General features: G+C 35.2%; 1 protein-coding gene across 3 annotated transcripts in view; it reads left to right on the plus strand.

Moving 5' to 3' along the window:
* c7h5orf63 (chromosome 7 C5orf63 homolog) overlaps positions 1–16,656 on the plus strand; it is a 108,255-nt gene that overhangs the window by 8,035 nt on the left and 83,564 nt on the right. The window contains exons 2-5 of one of the 3 annotated variants that reach the window (XR_005634350.1): positions 1,575–1,640; positions 3,768–3,891; positions 5,777–5,833; positions 6,063–6,888. Coding sequence is in view for 2 of the 3 variants with exons in the window: in XM_039759031.1 (XP_039614965.1) it covers positions 3,790–3,891; positions 5,777–5,833; positions 6,897–7,073 (336 nt within the window). In the remaining variant the exon portion in view is untranslated. The other 2 variants (XM_039759031.1, XM_039759032.1) reach the window with 2 other exon arrangements.

Here is a 16,656-nt window from a genome sequence, read left to right on the forward strand (position 1 = left end):
TATGTATATATATATATGTATGTATGTGTATATATATACAGTTGTGCTTGAAAGTTTGTGAACCCTTTAGAATTTTCTAAATTTCTGCATAAATATGACCTAAAACATCATCAGATTTTCACTCAAGTCCTAAAAGTAGATAAAGAGAAACCAGTTAAACAAATGAGACAAAAATATTATACTTGGTCATTTATTTATTAAGGAAAATGATCGAAAAAAATATATATACTGAGTATCATAGGTGGGTAGTAACGAGTTACACTTGCTCCGTTACCATTAGTTGAGTAACTTTTTAAAAAAATTGTATTTCTAATAGTAGTTTTACTGCACCATACTTTTTACTTTTACATTTGTGAAGAAGAAACGCTACTCTTACTCCGCTACATTGGGCAACACTCGAATCGTTACTTTTTTTCCATTAGATAAAGTCAGATAGACAATTTTCAATCTACTCTGTGTAGCGTATGCTGTCAAGTTGTGCACACACCTTCCATTGCATCTCCAGCTCTGACGTGAGGTTTTGGATGTTCCCCAAATCAAGGCGCTGCAACTTTGAGGACAGATGTTACATTTTTCGTTTGAATGCATTAACTGAACTAATCATGTTGACCATATTGGTTTTCTCTTTTCCTTGCAGCAGTAAATTAAGCTCATTCAACATTTTGGTCAGATCGGAAAAAAAATGCCAATTCTAGTGGCCATTGATCGTTATTAAGTTGCTTGTATTCTGCATGTTTAATGACAAGGAGAAACTCTTTTTTTCTCCGGCCAGGGGTCTTGAAATCTCAGCAGGAATTTCTCCCTAGCCATCTGCCGATCTACCGGTCGATAGCGATCGACGTATTGGGCACCCCTGGTTTAGGATATTGCAAGAATGGGTGTTTTATTATGTCTTATAGCCATAATGTAGGTTAATCTCTCTATTATACTAAAAATGTTTTCCGTCGTGGCCATGATTTTCAGCCTTGACCACTCCCCTCTACACCTCTCGTAAAATTGTTAATGGTACTGTGCACATCCTTTCTCCCTACCACCCTCAGCTCACGAACTCGCCTTTCAATGCAGTTGGTTATAATGACATGGCAGAAAAATAAATTATCTATTCAAAAACGTTGAATTTTAGATCGCAATAGAAAAAGAGCGGCAAAAGCTGATAAAGAATGTCAAAAAAAAGATGAACAAAAAGAGCTACACTTAATGAAAATCAAGAACAAAGAGAATCATCCAATAAATGAAAAAGACAAAAATATCCTGAACAATATGCGAACAGAAATGAAAAAAGCAACATTTATAAAATGTAAGTTAAGGGATAAAGTAAAGTTATTCATAATATTGTTTTTGATGAGGCATTAATACTTTATTACATATTACTTTTTTAATTCTACTTTCACTTTTTTAATTTTACTTTTTACTACGTGTTATTATTTGATGGTATTTAAAATAGACAGTTGTAATGAAATACTCAAGTAAATGATTTTCTGTCTATAATAACTAAGCACCAAACCGTCTTTCTCCCACGCCCCACAAACTCTTCTGTATACCATCTCTTTAAATGCAATCTCTTTCTCTAACAGAGGAGTGTCCCGACACCCTTTGAGCAACTCAGCCACGAGATAGAGGGCGCCTGCTCACAGGTTTTGGTGAGTTCAACTATAGGGACGGGCCTCCTAGTCATATTTAATTTCTTTTAATTTTCAGTAACTTGTCTTTCTGACAATGGATAAAAAGAAGCATTTATCAAAACTGTTTTGTTTTATTATATAAAGTATCCTAAGAAATGTTTTAATAGGAACATTCTCCATTTACTGATATCTTCTCCACTTTTATGTATGATCATGATCGATTCAACACATATTTGGAAGCTATCTGAAATATGTTGTCACCCACATGAAACCTTTGCTGATGTAGAGAGTCTACAGTATATCCAAGTAGCTAACATTATAAAGACGAGTATTTAATGAGTGTGTTCATTACACACTTAATACTAAGTATTTTTTAACTTCCCAAGGTTAACTCTCTATATATTTGATAGCTGGTTTAACAATCTAATTAAATATGACAACTGGCTGAATAACAATGCAACAAAAATTCACTTTTTACATTATAAAAGTGAAGCACCAAAACACATTGCATATCTGCCTCAAAGCATGAACCAAAGAAGGGTGAGACACTAATCTATCACACTTCCATTCTCTTATTTTTACTAGCATAGGAAACAACATAACCTGAGATAACATTAAGTAAGCCTTGCATTAAAGACGCACCATATGCTGAGCTTTTCCTTTTGTACAGATTAAATGAGTAAAGTAGCAGAGAGCAACAAGCTTCTACATAGAGAACCAGAACACAAACAGTACTAACAACCATTTCTAAATAACTATTAATGTACAGTATGTGCCCCTTTATAGAGGAAAGGAAAATAGAGAGTATGCAACTCTGGAAACAAGCACTTGTGACGAATTGATCATAACTTATTAATTATCATATCTAACAAATTTGAGCAATATGCTGAAATACAGCTTTAATAACAAATCTGGATCATGTCACAATTTATTTATTGAAATGTTGCGAACTTCACTTATGTAAGAAAATAGGAATTTACTAACTATAGTCAGTAGACAACCAAGAACATTTTTCTGGTACCTCAGTAAATTAAGTGTGCTAATACAGCACTGTATACTGAGAGGCATGTGTGTTATCACAATATTGCATTTGATTATCTTCAAAAAACATTACACACTTTTGTCCAAAATAGTACCTTGGTGTATGCAGCTCTGCTTTCCAAGATACCTGATGCAGATGCAGACAGTGGTATGTTCTGTGACTCCTGTCATCTGTTAGTTGTTTTTTGTACAACAGTACACCCATTACAGCTGGCAGATCTTTGGTCTGTAACACTGGCAAATGTGAATCTAAGAAAAACTTACTGTATTCTTTAATGACATGTTTGATTCAAGCAACAACTAAAGTGATAAACTATGAAAACTACTTTACTGACATTTTCCAATATTATTTATGGTTAGGAGACCATATTAAGAGGATTATTGCACTGTTCCAATAAGTAGTGCAAGTTGACCTTCCCAAAAGAATAACTGATTTCCACTTGATCAAAACCCTTTGACATTATGGTGAATAAAATGTTAATATTAGAAACTATATATAAAAAAAAAAAAAATATCATAATAGTACTTGAACATGGCCACATTCTACTTTTGGAAAGTTTTTTTTTCAAACATGCGACTTATTGCAAATAGTTCCTTCATCCTATTTGCCCTTCATGGCAAAACAAGACAGAAGTTCTGTCTAAAAACTTAAAAATACCATCCATCAGTTTAAGAAAGATGCACAAAATGCAGCCTTAATAAAGTGTTTGTTGCGATAAAGGACTCCAAGGACCTGAACTCAAGCATTTTTTCCTCTGCTATCTGGGTGGTGATAACATATGAACAAAGTTCAGCATAACAGGTTCAGAAGCAGTTTTTTCCCCAAAATTAGCACATGTCATAAACATTTAAAACATATTTTTGTCATAATGCTTTTACAGTAGTAAATAGCAAGTAGGCAAGGTGTACTGCACAGCATAACACATTAACAGTGTAACGAGGCTAGGCAGCTACTCTTCAGTACAATAGGATACCCTTGTTTCCAAAGGAAAAGTTAGATTTATGAAAAATGTTTGTTATTCAGGAGGTATATTTTACATGGCAAGTGTTTCTTTTCCACTATAATATCATTCCCTGTTATAATTACATGTACTTTAATTTCAGATCAAAAAGTTTCTTTTTTAAAATGAATAAAGCTGGACATGGACTACAGTATCAGGTCTTTATGGCTCTCAAAAGAACTTTTTCAGTGAAAAAAGCATTACCAGTATTAACTCTTTTCACCAAGGTAAGACGCACTTTATTTGAATGATCTTATTTTTTTGGCTTCTCCTATTAGGAGTTGCCACAGATAATATTTAAATTTCAGGTTAAGCCAGCATACGTAATATTAAAATTATTATGAATATAGGTAATTGTACTTTTATGTGTTCTTGATTAGAATAATTTGTGCGTAAAGATCAATTAAACTATCATGGTTATCCATGGTATACATTTTACTGTGCAGTGGCTCTAAGTAGCTTGATTAGTAGTGACTACTTACAGGCATGTTAAAGGCATTGCATTTAATGCTGTTTCATATAACTTTTATTTAGAAGGAAATTATAATTGTGTTCTGTGTGTTCCTCTTATCATGTTTAGTGTTTTTCAAAGCTTATTTTAAATTTGTAGATAATCAGATAAAACTGCTAAATTATCAACTAATATTCCAAAGCAGAAAACACCCCTGGTGTTTATGTACTTAAAAAAAGATGTATATGGACATAATGACTCCAGACCGTATTGATACAACCACACATGTGTTTCCCAATGGAACTAACTGTGTAATTAATATCACTGCTAATATCACCATCAGGCAGTTAAGTTGTGATCTAACATTTTTGCTATTGTGGAAGAAATTTTGTCCTCTACTAGGACCTCTTAAAATAATAACCCCGAAGAACAAGGCAGGAGGAGGCTTGTTCAAAGAGTCTAATTATCTCTTCATGAAGAGGGAGCATGCTGTTATAGCAGTCTCCTAAGGGATAGTACCCTCAGCAGAGATGTCAGTAAATGGTCACAGAACATAGACTGCGATCCATTCTTGTAGCTAACTGAATTTGTGTAATAGTGCTGAATTACTGCTTACTCTGATTGATTCACTAGCTTGCATTCACTCTGATTTGTTCATTGGCTTACACACCCAAATAAGTATACTCAAGTAAAAGTCTAATTTCCACTACATTCTTGTCCTTCGATACCTCTTAAGTTTGTTTCTTATTCTTTTCTGGAAAACTGTGTACATGACAACTGGCAGGTCTTACTAGGTACATGAAAGAACGTGCCATCAGCCAATTTCTTGAACCATAGCCTGGCACATTCCATTTGTTTACTGTACCATTTTAGCAGTCTGTTCATGCTATTTTTCTAAAACAAATGCTATGTATTTATTTTTATGTACACTGCACACCAAAACACTTTGTGCACTGTTACCCTTATAACTAAAATTATTCTCTCACACTATAATCTATTACAGTAGTTCTTAAATACAAATTCAAAAGTTATTTGTTGAAAACCAAGTTTATTTAGAATATTTCTCAAACAATATCATGTGATAAATTAAATTGCTTGAATAATAAATTAAAACCTTTTTTATAATTACATTTTAATTATCATTTACCTTTGCTGTTGACTAATAAAATGATAAATATTACAAAGAGGTTTAAAAAAAACAAAAATCCAAAATTTAATTTTTATGATTTTTCTAGCATACAGTAAGTGTAGGTATTTTGAAAGATGGAGTGACATTAAAAATTGAAAATAAGCTGTTTTAATACTATAAAACTACTATACTATATAATAATATATTACCCTTTAATGAAATAATGCAAAGGTATGCATGTATATTTATTATTGACCTTCCCAACAAAATAGATTAAAATATCTCACTATTAACAATTTCTGTAAAGAATATTTCCAGGTTTATTCATCAATGATGGCGTCACTTACATACAGTATTTGCGACACTGTATTGTGGTTCAAAGTGTGCAGCATCATCATATGGATATTAGTACAGTACTGTGTGGTTATCCTTATTAGCTGTATTTTGTTTTATCTAAGGATACTATTGTTCATTATCTTTAAATAATTATATGAAAGATTACACTAACACAGTTTATTTTCCAATTGTTCAGAATCCATGTCAACTTTGCAATGAAGCAAAAGAAGTTCTTGAACCATATAAACACAGGGTATGTATAAATAGCTTACATTAAAGTAAGATTAGCTCTATTATATGTAATAAGGAATAAAGAACAATTTTTCAGGAGTCCAGGCACAATACAGCATTGTTTTTTAAGATTAATTTTACTGCACAGCTAATCTTTGGAAACTATAATATTTGTGTATGTAAAGCATATATCGACATTATAAGATGCAGTTCGTTTTTTTGTTAATATATTTCATCTGATTTGACTGTAGAGGTCAAATGTCAGCGGTACACAAACCCAAATAAACACCAGAGAGGCCAAAATGTAAGTAAAAATGGTTTTATTTAAAGGTGAGCTTTTGTCTTAGGGGGAACATAAAAGTAACAACAAACAGAAAATAAATAAAGTCCCACTTGGCCCACCAATATCCATGAAAGTCCTTGATAACCATGTGAGGCAACAGGTCTACTTGTCACAAGTGCAAAAAAAACATTCCCTGCTTGTATGAGAACTATATAGAACCTTCTAAATGCACTGACATTCTTTCTGCCACTGTCTGAGCCCTTCCCACTATCTCACCTTCTATCTCTAATCTCTGTGCTCCAGTGATCTAGGCCATCTGTAAGCTCTGTGCTCTAGTGATCCAGGTCATTTTGGATAACTTAGAGTAATTACTTCCACAACAGTATAAAGCTTTGGAGCTTTATTGTTAGTATTTCCTGATCTCGGCTCACTGGACCTGTATTATTCAGGACCAGGTTGTTTCTTCTGCTAAGTATACTTGAGGTGCTATTAGATAACATGCTGCAGCTCTGATTCTCCTCTAGCAAACTGGGGGACTCTATATAAAACAACCTGAGTTCCCCTAGTTATTTTAGAGTTCTGATAGAAACCCCAATTATAACAATTTCAGTTATAAGTACTTGCAGTGCTCTGCTGTTTGCAAAGGTTACCAATCCCTGGGTTTTGTTCACAGCACATCTCTAATCCCAAATCTTTATACTTTTCATGTGAACTAAAGCCAAAATAACTTCGTATTTATAAAACTCAGCTGTTAAAACCGGTGGATTTTTAAAACATTCTCTTGTTTCTCTTTCCTGTACAGTTTGTTTTGCAAGAAGTAGATATTATGCTGCCTGATAATTCAGTTTGGCTTCAGAGATACAAATACAATATACCTGTCTTTCATCTCAATGGACAGTTTCTGATGATGCACAGAGTGCAAACGGACATTCTAGAGAATAAGCTTGCCCAACTGGAGGAAATGAGAGAAGCAAAATAACCTTAAATCTCTGTGAAAGTCTGTGTGTGTGTGCGTGTGTGTGTGTGTGTGTGTGCATGCACACTTCAGTGAAATTGCACGTCATCCGGTATTGGTTGCTGCCTTATGCATAAAGCTCCCTAAGTAGTCAATATCCAGTTTTATCAAACAAAAATACAGTAACACGTATGGATACATGTTGACTAGATACAGACATTTTTATGATTATTTTCATCAGAACAGGTGGATGAATTTGTGTCATAGATATGGATATCAAGGAAATGTTTCTCATCTATGACATTTTTAAGCAGTATTTTCTAATTACCTGGAAATTACTCTTTATTAGCATTGATAAGAGCTATTAAGAGAATAAGGCAAAATGTTACTACATTTTAACAATTATATAATTGCTTCTTATTTTTGTCTGTGCCTGCTCCTTTAACTTTAGACCTTATACATGTACTGCACCTTTTAATTTTGGGGAAAAAACATACCATGTTTCATACCATGAAACAGTTAGGATTTGTTCTTATTTAAAGGCTTACAGAATGCACAAGAGAGACAATTAACAGACTGAAACCACATAACCTCAGTCAAATCAACTCCACGACAAAATTATTTTAATTATCTCTCTCACAGTATTAAAATAATTGTTCTTGTCTAGACAGCACAGTATATTTGAAATTGTTCCTTTGTTTTCATGCAATAAATGCTATTATTTAAGCTTGTCTTTAATTCATCCATCCATCCATTTTCCAACCCGCTGAATCCTAACACAGGGTCACGGGGGTCTGCTGGAGCCAATCCCAGCCAACACAGGGCACAAGGCAGGAACCAATCCCGGGCAGGGTGCCAATCCACCGCAGTGTCTTTAATTTGTGTAAGAAAATGTTAAAAAATATAAGTTAATTTGTGGAAGAATTATCAATTAAAAATGTGTAAAGAGGTTAGATTGCTTAATATGATACAGTATATGGTGAAATTCTATTTATTTATAGTTTGTTTAATGTAGGTGTATTTGCCATGTAAAATGTCTGAAATAAAACATTTTACTTCTTTTTTTTTTTTTATACACTTGTAAAAGTCACTTTTTTGGTTTGCCAGCAGATGGCAGTTTGTATTTTCTTCTTCTACCCAACTCATATTGATTCCACCAACCAGACACTTTTTACGTGGTAGTTTAGTTTAAACAAATAAAAATGGAAACCTAAAACAAAATCAAGACTGACTTTAATAAGTTATTCATAAATAACAGTTTCCTATATCATTTAAAAAATCTTTGTATTTGTCAGGACCTTTGAGCAAAGCAATCTCTGACCCATTTTGAATTAAATCTCTATGAATGTAAATAAAGAAGTACTTGAATATCTTATTGTGAATGTATTTGGATTACACGTTTTAAGTTCACTTTAAGTAACTCACCAGTAAAGCTGCATTAGCTTAATTTGGAGTTACAGCTTTCACAGGATTGAAGTTCTCCACAAGAGCCCATGGAAAAAATAGGATTGTTCCAAAAGACAGCAGTAACATCACAACAACTTGGAATACCAGTTCTGGAAATGTCCATATACTGTACATACACCTGGAATTTATTAACCTGACCTAAAGAAAAATATCCCATGATGTAGTGATGGCACTTATCAAAAATAAGGAGTGGAACAAAACTCACAGGAAGTGACGGTTTAAAGAGAGGGACTCTGGAGTATAGAACCATCATGGAACAAGTGACAGGATGACAAATTCTTATTATAAAATCTAAATAAAAATGTAAATGATATAAATAAGAGCAGGATTTTTATTGTTTTAATAAGGAATGCATATACTGTAATGCAGATGAATGACCTACTTCATATGTATAATGTCATATGTACTCAATATGAGATTCTTATTTGCATATATCCAGAAGATAAGAAACAGTGGTATAATGATGGCAACAACAGAAAATGAGTATAACATGTAACATTAAATTCATGAGTTAATATATTAAAAACTCCCACCACACCACAACAGGTCTGTTCATGCAGTTCATGGTATGGCCGTGCTATTAATAGCAGCTATTGACTGGCCTTGTGGCATGAGGGTATGAATTGTCCCAGAATTTCATGTTAATGGTCCTGTACAATTTGTCAGAACAGAGAAGGAAGAAATGTGGCCGTGTGGGATGGTGAGATCTTTAATGATATATTTTAGATGTTGTAAGTTACCATGTAGCATACTGTATATCCTGATTTAAAGAGAGCTATTCATGCTCAATAATGTTCTGAGCTGACTCTTAATCTTTTGGAGTAAAAATTATACATTTGTAAGATGTAATAATTGTTTTGACACTTTACTGCTCGTGATCCACAATGTGTTTCTTGGTACAGCCCTTCTAACTGGAGTTGACATGTTTTACACTCTAGCTGTGTGGATTTCACTTGGGGACCCTATTTTCATCCCACAGAGAAAATATTTTATAAATTGACCTTGGGTGGAAGTGTGTGTCTTAGTATGCTCAATAATGTGCTGGTGTACGATTCTGGACTGATTCCTAATATATATTGCATAATTAAATGCTGGGATAGGTTCCTGCTATGGAGAAAGCAGTTTATAGAGGTATTTATGGATGTAGTGTTAGTAGACATAGCTTAACTAAATTCTAATGATGTTCAGGTAGATTGATATACTACTGAATGAACAAACCTTAATTATCCCAAGGGAATTTTTTTTCTTTACAGGACTTCAAGAAATGTAGAATTATTTTCTATATTACTTATCAAAGACATGTAGTAGAGTACATTTTAAATTATGTGATATCTCTTGCCCTTTGTGTACCTTCTGCACCTTTACATGCTATCCTTGCATGTCTGAACCTCTCTTGACTGGCACCCCCTCTCTTGAGTGTGTTCTCAGACTCTGTCATTTTGAGGCATCTTACTCACCTCCTGTCTGCTTTTATACTTCCTGTCTTTGAAGGCAACTCTCAACATGCCTGCAACGCCATTGCCCTTCCTCATGTGTCTCACATTAGCACGTCCTCTTTCAATTTCGTCACCAAAGCCAAACTAACCAATCAGATTCCTCTGAAGATCTGGACATACATACAAACTTAGCATTTAGCAGTACATAACAACAACACCCTTCAACCAAAAACATGAATTATTGACCAATTTATACCAAAACCTTTGCTTTTTGAGAAAACCACCAAATAGTAGTATACTTTATTATTTATTTATTTACAAAACATTGCATGTTAAGAAAAACAATTAGGAAACAAAGTAACACTTCCAAATACCTAAATGCATTTCAAGGGAGAGGAGAAAGAGACTTAACCCAGCATTATTAAATATAAGGCAGGAACAGACCCTGAATGGGTGCCCACTTCACACACAGCTAACTCAAACTTTACTAAATTTGAGTGGGAGAAAATCTAACGTACATCCAGCTTGATAAAAGGAATGTTTGTGTGTCTGTCCAGTCGCTATGCCTCTGTCATTCCAAAGCAATTTCCCTAAACAAACATTTTTAGTAATAAAATGCATTGCAGTTATTATAATAGATGGCATATCACAAACATTCACATAGCTTTTTCAAATCCCATACCAAATGACATATAATCGAGACATAGGAATTGCATGGTGCACTGCAGATGTTAATTCAGAGGTCTACAAATAGATTTCTACCCATCTGAGATGGTTGCCACAGCTAGTCTTTTGGCATAATGTTCAGGACTACTATTCCAAGTCAATGAGCTAGTGCAGGATTCCAATCTAGGATGACAGAACACTGAAGCAGCAGTGGTGCTGATCTGAAGAATTTCTCAAAGCATTTTTCACAGCAGATATACTGCATTCTCTGGTGACCTTGTTCCCTGAATATCGCATTGGAAATTCATCATGCTGCAGCCTAAGCAATCATTTTTTTTCTTGCACCCCATGAAACTGTGCAAGGCCAATGTAACATTGCAGAATGGTAGCAGGATGCCTGCTGTAAGATTGTTGCTAAACCAGATTTTCAGTAGCTGACAGAAATGAGCACTGCCACCGGATATTTAAGTTTGATCCCCATGGACTAATTTGCAATTAGTCATGTGCCCAAAACAAGTATTAAAGAAGCCCTTTCCTCGTCAGAAAACCCTGGAGACCCTGTGAAATAATAACAAAAAGCTTCATTACTATTTACAAGGCTTTTCTTTCTTCTTGATTGAAGAAGAAATGTGAGAAGCATCTGCACAGACAGATAGGAAACAGAAAAGACACTTCAGCTGGAAAACGAATCAGTCCTACTCAGCATCTTTATGGTATGTCCACTGTGTGCCTTAAAATTGGAACTCTGTGATCGCAATGATCTATATTTTATTTACTTATGCTTAGTGTGGAGCCATTTGTTGTTATTTTATTTATAGTTATTATTCCATCAGTACCTTTTGTTGTTTTGAGGTGTGGTGGCCCAGTGATTAGAGCTGCTGTCTTATAGCTCAGATCACAATTTAGACCACAATAATTGGTCCAGCATAGTGGGAAGATGTTTCCCTAGCCCACAGTGGCATTTAAAAGACCATTGCACCATTGTAATCCACTCAAAACTATTTCAGTTTATTCCTTCCCCATTCACATTTGCAAAATTTTGCCAAACTCGCAACAAAGCGAACTCCATGGAATTTGCTCATAACTAATGATCAGTTTACCACTATTTTACCTAACTTAGAAATAATGCTTGGTTCTCATTATATTTATCTTTTTGATGACTCCCTGCTTCCTCCAGTATTAAGATTTAGGTTAGCAATTTTAAACCCAAAGTTTTAGCCAAGGTCTTCATGCAGCCTGCTACCAAAACGTAATATTTCAAAATGACTTTCAAAGATTGTTATATATTAAGAAAATATTCTTTATTAAATTAAGTTTTATAAATAAAATATTTGCATTAATGGAGGCTATTTGTTGGGCCTGAATAGTTTAAATGAAAATCATCTTCAAATCTGAATGATTCTGTTAGTTTTATAAGGGTGTGAAATTCACAAAGCAGAAGATGACTAGACAGACTGGTATTGTAGTTGTATATATATAGAGAGAGGTGCTGATACAGCGCATTGCTGCACCCACCACACGACAAACCAATTCTGGATCCCCAGATTAGGACCCGAGTGCAGCCAAGCAACAGGTGACACCTGAACACCACACTAGTTCAGATGGAATGGGCCAGTGTGAGTTTTTTTTTATGGTGGCTGGAGTGCCAACTCTGCCACCAACCCCCAGGTTTTTCTCAGCAGGTTGGAGGGCCTACATGCTGTATAGTTGATGGAATATTATTGGACAAATTACTGTAGAAGCAAAAGACACCAAAAGCTGCAATAAAGCCATCTTCATGGCTAAATACTAAATTGGTACAGTGCATGTTTTGACCACTTCATGTGTTTAGTCAAGATCCTTGGTGTTGTTCTTGAAGTACAAGTTTAATATGTGGAAGTCAACAGAGTTTAGAATGTTGTTCATGGGAAACGTGGCACTTGTGTTATCTTAATTTCCTTCAAATGTTGGTTTGGACGACCCACTTTTAAATACATGCAATATACATTGTAAAATTCATATTTGTAAATATTTTCCTCGGACAGCAGAAGGACGTGTGATAGCACGATAATGATTAGCAATTCAGACTGAGTCTAGCCCAGAATGCCCACAAGTATGCACTTACGGTGCAGCCTCTAGCCTACTGCCTTCAGCGCTAAGAGAGCAGTGTGCGCCCACCCCTATCTAGCATCGATTTGTCAAATTCCGTAATGTGCGCCTGAGGGAGAGCATCGGATTGGTTATCGCCTCCTGTCACTCACGTCCTCTTAGACGGTAGACCGGTGCTGTCCTGTCTGGATTCAGTTAACAGCTGGCAGTCTGCTGAGGTGAATGTGGCAGTGAGGAAAAGCTGTAGTACTCGGGACTTCTCGGAGGCATTTTGTGTGTGTTTGGTTTCAGTCTGTAACAGAGTGCGTTAAACGGCTTCTTGCTTTGGACCTTGAAAAGGTAAGCAAAACGGCTGTTTCGGTTTTAGCAGCAATAGGTAAAGTAGCCGCCCACTGATTATGAAGCATTCCTCTGTAGCTACGAGACGCTGCTGAAGAGCGAATCAAAACGGGCAAACGCTGCTGCTGTGGTGAAGCCGGCTTCTGTCGTAAGTGCCACGCATATCAGAATGGATTTCAACGGCTTAACTTTAAAACACAGCTAAAGGTGAACTTTTCTAACAGTAAACAAAAAAGACTGAAAAAATGCAGATTAATGCAGACTGTTTCTTTAATATCATATTTCAAAATGTTAACGGTTGTTGAGTTTTGGCAACTAGTTGATCGCTGAAGTACTGGTGCACGAATTCCCAGCAAGTTGATTCTCGATAATAGGTGCAGTATGTTTGCGACACTTATTTATAGCACACAGGTGCCCGTCTGGCTGTGATACTTATGTCAGCACGCAGGTGCTCTTCTTTCAGCCAAATCATCAAGAATGGTGCCCAAAGTATACCAATTCTTGCCATAAGGCAATGCTTTGTACGTTATGATGGCTGGAAGCGACTCTAGTGCATAAAGTCATTTTGTCTGCGGTTAACACAGTGCAGTAAATAACATGAGCTGACCGTGTCGGTAAGGTGATGAGATCTTAATGGTAAAGGCGTTCATAAGAGAATTCCTGTTTAGACTGCACAACATTTTTTTAAGTTCTTCAAAAGCAAGATTAATCCATATAACATTTATGAATAGTTGGGGTGATGTATTTGCTCAGTAATAAATACAATGGTGATGAAGTTTTACCTGAATTATCAAATATAAAGAAATGTATAAAGTCCAAAGTTGCCACTGACATTTTAAAGTAAAGAAGTAAATTGTGTACGCTTGTGTAATATATGAGATCACTGAGGACTGATTTAAGAAGCACATTCTTTGAATATTAATATTTTAATTTCAGAAGTTCAGATGCATTTAAGGTGCTATGTTAAGTGTAGTTTAGAGGAGTAGGGATTGTTTTAAGAGGGAACAATAAATATATATACATTTTTTTATCCTTGATTAACTGCAGTGAATGCCTTTGATCTGCAGTAGGAAACCCATGTATACCTTGGGAGAACATTGTAGAAAACGGGAAGCCTCCTGCACCATATCTGTGAAGTGATAATTGCTTCTTCACTATGTTAATTTTCCCAAATTGAAAGCAAGTATGGATATAAAACATTTTGCCAGGTTCATTATGTACACAATTAAGCTTTTCAAGTGCAAGGCTGTTGAAATATCACCCATTTCACATTATATTGCCATTTTCAATATCTGAATAGGAGGTAGGTTCCAAACAGTAAGTGGACACTTTCTTGTTTTCTGTCCTATATTTGTTGATCTCCATTAGCCTTAAATGTATATATTTATCTATTATTGTCAGTTTAGTATCAAACATCAAGATTTTTTTGTATTTTAGACTATTGCATTCTCTAGTGTGGTTATAAAATTGAGTACAAATGTATCAGTTTTCAAATATGACCATAGCAATGATCTGGAGGTTAAATGTTGTTAAGGATTTTTTTTTTTTTAATAAACATCAGAGTCTGCCAGGCATATATTTTTCCCATTTGCTGTATCCATTCCTGTGCTGCAACCAGTTCTTAAGTATTTTCTAATGTGCCTTGCTTGAAATCAGCTATTTTGGAAGAATAATGTAACATTAGTTTATATACAAAAGGAACAATGGTAGAAGAGGTTTGACCTCTCCCTGCAAGGGATTTTCTCCATTTACTCTAGTTGACCTCCTACATTCCCAAAAATGTGGATGTTAAGTTAACTGGCAATTCAAAATTGGCGCAGTGAGAGTATAAACTTGAGTGTGTGTATAGAATGGACTCTGTGATGGGCTGGTGCACTGTCTTAATGTGGTTCAGATTTGCCTCTCTCAATGTGAGAGAATTTCCAATAGTAATTGAAAATGCACTGCTTATTTTAATACCTGTGTCTGGCCTGGAAACAAAATATTGCAATCTCAATGTGCAGTTTGCTTACGGAAAAGTTGAATCAAAAATTAAATTAAAAATTAAGTTCATTAAGGTGTACATCCATCCATCCATCCATTTCCTAACCCGCTGAATCCGAATACAGGGTCACGGGGGTCTGCTGGAGCCAATCCCAGCCAGCACAGGGCACAAGGCAGGAACCAATCCTGGGCAGGGTGCCAACCCACCGCAGGACACACACAAACACACCCACACACCAAGCACACACTAGGGCCAATTTTAGAATCGCCAATCCACCTAACCTGCATGTCTTTGGATCGTGGGAGGAAACCGGAGTGCCCGGAGGAAACCCACGCAGACACGGGGAGAACATGCAAACTCCACGCAGGGAGGACCCGGGAAGTGAACCCGGGTCTCCTAACTGCGAGGCAGCAGCGCTACCACTGCGCCACCGTGCCGCCCTTTAAGGTGTACAGCAGTCTTTAAAGTCTTTTAAACTTTAAAGATAATTTCTTCTGTCATTAAGTAGCATATATGAATTTGTCTTAGTAATGTTCAAGAAGATGTTCTCCAACTCTATCCCAAACAGTTATGGATTTTAAAGGCTAATCTGCTGGATTGTCTCATTTAGAACTTAGACTTGATCATAACTGCCAGCTGAAATTTACCTATTGAAAAAAAGAAACAGATTCTGTCTTAGTTACTAACATATTAAAGTAGGATGTTTATCCTCAGTCACCATAAGACTAATGAGGAACTTTTCTTTTTGTACTTTTTTTTTTTTGAGCCTTGCTGTGTTTTGTCATGTTTTTAGATCTTGTTTGCATAAGCATATAACTGTAGCTTCAAATGTTTTCCTACCTACCCTTTTTTGTTAATTATTTTCTCCTCATTTCATATTTTTTGCATGTTGTTATTTATGTTTCAGTTATTTTGCTTCTGCTTTTGCTTGATACAGTAAATGACTTTTGATGAACTTGCATCTTAATAATAATAATAATTTTATTTATGTAGCACCTTTCCCATGCCTTTATACCACAATTTTCCCACTTTCCCTGACAAGAATGGCATGACACCTTCTGTGTCTTAAATTCTCATTTACTATTGAGTCCCTTTACATCTTCAAGTATAAAAAGGACTTCATTTTTTAGCAAAGTAATATTTTCTGTTTCATCTTCATAACTTATGTAAATAATGTATGTATATAGTATTATGTTTGTACATATTGAATACATTTTTTTAAGTTTAAATAGGAAAAACACATATTGAATCTATACAGAGAGCTGTCTTTTTGGTATCTGTATGGGATTTCTAAATATTTCATAATATTAAATAACATTTAAGTTATTGAGGTAAAATATGAACAGTCTGTTGCCATTTATGCTGATGTATATGTGTTGAAATTTCAAGGAATCCTTCAATTTGCTCACTCAGTGTTTTATACTGATGCCACATGCTTACTTGATAAGAATAGAACACCATTAGTCTAGATGGTGATGATAGATGTCAGCTGCACTGTGGCATACGTCACAGGACAGAGAGGGAAAAGGTGTGATGTACATTTATTTGAGTGATTTCATTAAGATGAATTTATGATTTTAATGTGATCCAGTATTGGTTAAAAAGGTAATTGTTTTACATAAACCAA

The sequence above is a fragment of the Polypterus senegalus genome, chromosome 7, assembly GCF_016835505.1.
Source record: "Polypterus senegalus isolate Bchr_013 chromosome 7, ASM1683550v1, whole genome shotgun sequence".
NCBI lineage: Eukaryota > Metazoa > Chordata > Cladistia > Polypteriformes > Polypteridae > Polypterus > Polypterus senegalus.